The sequence below is a fragment of the Octodon degus genome, unplaced genomic scaffold (assembly GCF_000260255.1).
Source record: "Octodon degus isolate 3935 unplaced genomic scaffold, OctDeg1.0 scaffold00056, whole genome shotgun sequence".
Taxonomy (NCBI): Eukaryota; Metazoa; Chordata; class Mammalia; order Rodentia; family Octodontidae; genus Octodon; species Octodon degus.
Window position 1 is genome coordinate 8,110,561 of NW_004524632.1, and position 4,992 is coordinate 8,115,552.

The following is a 4,992-nucleotide window of genomic DNA, read 5'->3' on the forward strand; positions in this document are numbered from 1 at the left end:
CGCTTATTCCACTGAGCCATCTCCCCGGCCCCTATCTATCTTTTTTGAGACAGGATCCTATCCCACGGTTCAGGCTGGCTTTGTAGCCCAAGCTGGCCTCAACCTCACAGCAATCCTCCCGCCTTAGGCTCCCCAGTATTGGGATTGGAGGCGCATACCACTATGCCTGGCTGCCCCTGCGTGAATTTTAGAGCAGGCTTCTTGCATTCAGTTTTTAGGGCCCCTGTGGGCTCTGAGAACGTCAGGGTTTGGGTGCTGATGCATGTGGGGGGACTCTAAGGCTCCGCCCCTTGCTGCTGGCCTACTGAACCCTGGTGTCCTGGCCCTGGAGCCCGGGGTGGGCACCTTTCATGGACCATGTACAGCTTGGATCACATTGTTTGCCCTCACCTGGGCTGCGGAAGGGTCCCTGACCCAAGTGGGTGGCCCGGGGCAGCTGTGTTGGTTTTGACCATGTACACACCTGTAATCCTAGCCCCTGGGAGGCTGAGGCAGGAGGGTTGCAGGGTAATGCCGAGTGGCATGTGATGAGAGGTGACAGGTAGGTAGATAGGAAAGGATAAATGCTTCCCCCAGCCCGGCCCACTGGGGAGGCGCTGCCCCATCCTGAGGCTCTGTATTGTGTTTCAGACAAATACAATGACTTCATCGAGGCCAATCGCATCGAGGACGCCAGGGAGCGGATGAAGACCCTGCGGAAGCTGGTGAGAAGTTGGGGCACTGCTAGCGGGTCAGGCTGGGAAGCTCAAGGCCCCCTGCTGTGCCAGGGAGAGGGGCTGGCATGGGGAAGTTGTCACAGCCTGGTCCTAATCCTCTCCCCCCAGATCCGGGACCTCCCAGGACATTACTACGAGACGCTCAAGTTCCTCGTGGCCCACCTCAAGACCATTGCAGACCACTCAGAGCAGAACAAGGTGGGCCCTGCGGGCCTTGGAGGGATGGGCGAGAACCATGTGGGCGCTTGAGGCACTGTCGGCAGGGAGCACCCAGGGCTGCCCTGAACGGGAATGCAGGTTGTGCACTGCTCGGGGCGGCCAAGCCGGGGCAGAGTCTGAAGCGGGCCCAGCTGTCTGTGCCCCGCAGGCAGCTCAGGATGCCACCAGGGAAGGCACAGGGAGATAGACGCTGACCCCGCCTGCCTCTGCCCACCCAGATGGAGCCTCGGAACCTGGCCCTGGTCTTCGGGCCGACGCTGGTAAGGACGTCAGAGGACAACATGACGGACATGGTGACCCACATGCCGGACCGCTACAAGATCGTGGAGACGCTGATCCAGCATGTAAGCCTTCGCCGGCACCTGGCGTGTTTCCAGGCACAGCCCACGCCCTGTGTGCTGGCCGTGGATCCCAGGGTGGCACCGAGTCACCCCTCCTTAGCAGGGGCAGCCCCAGCCCCAGACAGGGAACAGGCACTGCCCTGGACTGGAGGTAAAGCAGGGGTGACCCTGTGGACAGTCCCAGGGCTGTGTCAGCCAAGGTAGCTGAAGGAGCAGCCTCAGGGACTGGGAGTCCCAGATCATGTCTTTATTGTTTTTGTTTTGTTGGGGCAGGGTCTTGCTGTGTGGTTCAGGAGAGCTTTGAACTCACCTTGTAATCTGGCTTCACACTCATGGCAGTCCTGCTGCATGCAGGGGTGACAGGTGTGCACTGCCGCACGCGGCTGAGGTGCTTCTTTTGTGCCAGGACCATGCGTTGTAGGACTTCTGAGAGTGTCTCTGACTTCCAACTCTAGCTGTTGAGATGCCTCTCCAGTTGGGACCCCTGGGAATGTCCCCAGGCACTGCCAGCACCGTGTGGGGGCAGTTGCCCTGCTGTGGGGCCGACCTGCTCATTGCACAGCGTGGCCTCCGAGGGCCCCCCGCCCCTCTGTGCTTTGGTGCTCTTGTCTGTAATGCCCAGGAGCCTGGGCTGAGTAACAGTCTGAGCTCACGGGTCCCGTGAGGGCAGCTCCAGTTAGAGCCGGTGGAGTGCCAGCAGGGGCCTGGCAGCCTGGGCACGTCCCCATTGTCCACACTGGCATTCAGGTAGGGGCCGGGGACCTGCGGTGATGGCACTCCCGCTCGGAGGGGATCCAGACGTGGTGCGTGCGGACATCAGAGCCTTCGCCAGAGACCACAGGGCTGCAGGCATCAGGGCAGTGGGAGGTGCTGCAGGCTGGGGGACATCACGAGGCAGGCAGGAGCCCCAGCAGCCCACGTGTAAGCTGCACTGGCCGCATACCACATTGCATGAGTCCCGTTGGAAAGCTGCTGGAGTTCTCGGGAGAAGGACTAAAGGTAGCGCTCTCTGATGGCCCCAGGTGCAAGGTGGACAGGTCACCCCCACTTGCCCGCCCAGCTTGGGGACAAACCTGCCCAGGACAGTGAGGCAAGAGCTAGTGTCTGTGTAACGGGCTGTCACACTGCCGCGTGGTGGGAGGGAGCTTGGGCACTTTGTCAGCAAAGTGACATTGGGCATGCAGAGCCCAGTATGAGCAGACACGTCCTGTGCTGGAGCAAGTGTGGCCACAGGACTGTAGGTGAATTACCAAGACTCGGAGGGTTGCAGCCCCAGGGAGCTTGAAAACCCTAAAAACAGACGTCTGAAGACAGGTGCCTGTGTGAACTGAGGTAGACGAGGGGCTGTGGGTGCCTTGGTCTCTCTGCACCCACAGAAGAGTCCTGCTTTGTGTTTTGTTCTGTGTGGTGTTGGTAGTGGTGCCTGTTGACACAGGGTCTCACTGTTAGCCCAGGCTGGCCTCCAAGTGGCGATCCTCCTGCCTCAGCCTCCTGGGTGCTGGGAGAGGCGTGCACCCTCACGCTGACTGGGTCTTGAATTTTGTTTTTTTGTTATTTTTAATTTTTTTTTTATTTTAACATTTATTGTGTGTGTGTGTGTGTGTGTGTGTGTGTGTGTGTGTGTGTGTGTGTGTGTGTGGCCAGCTCAGCCCACCGGGGGCACGGCCGGCATGTGGTGCTGGAGGATTGAACCGCAGTCCCTGTGCTTTGCCAAGCTTGTTCCAAGTAGGTGCTTTAGACCACTGAGCCATCTCACCAGCCCCAGGGTCTTGAATTTTGAAGGGCAGCCTCTGGTCTCCCAGAGGTTCAGAGGAGCGGAGTCTCAGTCCTGAGAAATTCCAGTGTCCGTTTCTCACGTAGGAATTTTGTAGCTTGTCACCGGGTCTCATGAGGAAAGACGGCTGTTCCTCCAGAACTGGAAACGGGCCTGTGAGCTGTCCTCGCCTGCTCTTGGCAGAGAGCCTTTTGCTTTCCCAAGGAGATTTTAGTCACGTGCCCTTGGGGTCCCTCGCGGTGGACAGCAGCCCGCCCGGGAAGAGAGACCGCCTCGAGCAGATGAAGAATGTTCTGAGCTTTTGCTTTTCTCGGTGTCATTCCCAGAGTGAGGGCTGTGCAGTTTGGGACACAGGCCCGGGCAGGAGGGCTGGGCCTCAGTGGAGCGCTTCATACCCTGCCCTGTGATGTCCTCCGAGGTCCCTCCAGGGCGGAGCGCATCTCCTCAGGGGCCTGGAGGGGCCATCACTCGGGGCCTGCCAGCCTTGTGGGGAAAGCGGAGGAAAAGAGACCCCGAGGGCTCCCCTGCACCCCAGCTGTGGCCATAGAGCTAGAGAGGGGCTTTTTTTTTAGGGAAGGAAGTTAAAACAGATGCCAGGGTCACCTGCAGTCTCACAGTCGAAGGGGGTGTCTGTGGATGGGACACTGGGTGTGGCCTCTGCCCCAGCAGGAGGTGAGGGTGTGGCCTGGCTTAGCCCCTCCACGGAGCGTGTCAGCCACAGGGACCGCCTGACAGACAGGAGCCCGGGCAGTGGCTCTATGTAGTCACGTGTGCGTCCACTTCTTGCCCTGAAAGCAGGCCTTGACGGGCCCTGTCGCTTGACTCTGGCCGCTCCTCACTCTCTCTGCCTTTTGTCCTCATCGAGGTCGCCACTGTTGTACACAGAAAAGACCATGGCCCCGGGGCCACCGGCAAGCCCACCAGGAGCTTGGGAGGGTCAGCCTGACTGCCCCCTGCTCTGTGGGTCTCTGCCCCAAGAAAGGAACCTGGGCCCGAGCTGCGTCCTCTACTCCTGGGGCCTCCCGCAGGGCCGGGTGAGGGGGCATCCGGCGGGCCTCAAGCTGTGTGAGGGGCCCCGCGCAGCGCCTGGGTCACCTGAACGGGCTGAGTTAGCGGTCTTAGGATCGTAAGGGGCCACTGCCCAGGGCCGTGGTCCTCCTCAGACCGGCGGAGAGACCCATGTCCCCTGAGAGCCAGCTGGGTGTCCGAGGACAGGAGCACAACGGTACCTATTTCCTTTTCCCTGGGCCTCTTGGTACTGTAGTCCTGGCCCTTCCCAGCAGGACAGCCAGAAAAACCTGAATACAGGGATTTTATGCCACTTTCCTTGCCCTTTGCAAAAAAGATCTAACTGAAGAACAGAATCGTAACTTAGACTGCCATTCTGGGCGCAGGCAGTACTGCAATAGAAGACAAATTGTTCCTTTTCAAATCAGCAGGGTCAAATCTTTCCCGGTTTTTAAGGACACAGCGAGGGGTGAGGTCGCTGGGCTCTGCAGTGTCTCCCGTGGCGCGCCAGGAGCCCATGCAGAGAGAGGACTAGGTCTGGGGCCCTTCATCAGGGTCCCCTGCAGAAGGAAGAGCCCCGCTGAGGCTCCAGGATGACCCTTGTGAGACTCCAGCCCCTCATGGCTCTGCCCTAAGCCGCACTGGTGCCTTTTTAAAAATTTATTTTTCTTAATAGAACTCTTTGGGACCAGGGAGGTGGCTCAGTGGAATAAACGCTTCCCTGGCAAGCGCAAGGGCCTGAGTTCAATCCCGGGTTCCTCCAAAAAAAAAGAGGGTTCCTCGGAGAGCAGGGTGGAGCCCTCGGCTCCTTTCCATTTATCCCCGTTTCAAAAAATTCAGTACTTTGTTTAGGGCAGTAGAGATAGATACCTCTTTTTTACTATTTAAGAGGGGAAAAGAAAAGAAAAAGAAAAACTTAAAAAGCGGCCCTTGA

At 58.8% G+C, this 4,992-nt stretch overlaps 1 protein-coding gene across 1 annotated transcript in view; it reads left to right on the top strand.

Annotated features, from left to right (window-relative positions):
- Positions 1-4,992, top strand: part of Arhgap23 (Rho GTPase activating protein 23) — a 60,721-nt gene that overhangs the window by 41,416 nt on the left and 14,313 nt on the right. Inside the window, exons 18-20 of the mRNA XM_023718127.1 lie at positions 631-704; positions 825-914; positions 1,154-1,279. Of these exons, the coding sequence (XP_023573895.1) occupies positions 631-704; positions 825-914; positions 1,154-1,279 (290 nt within the window). The remainder of the gene's footprint in view (positions 1-630; positions 705-824; positions 915-1,153; positions 1,280-4,992) is intronic.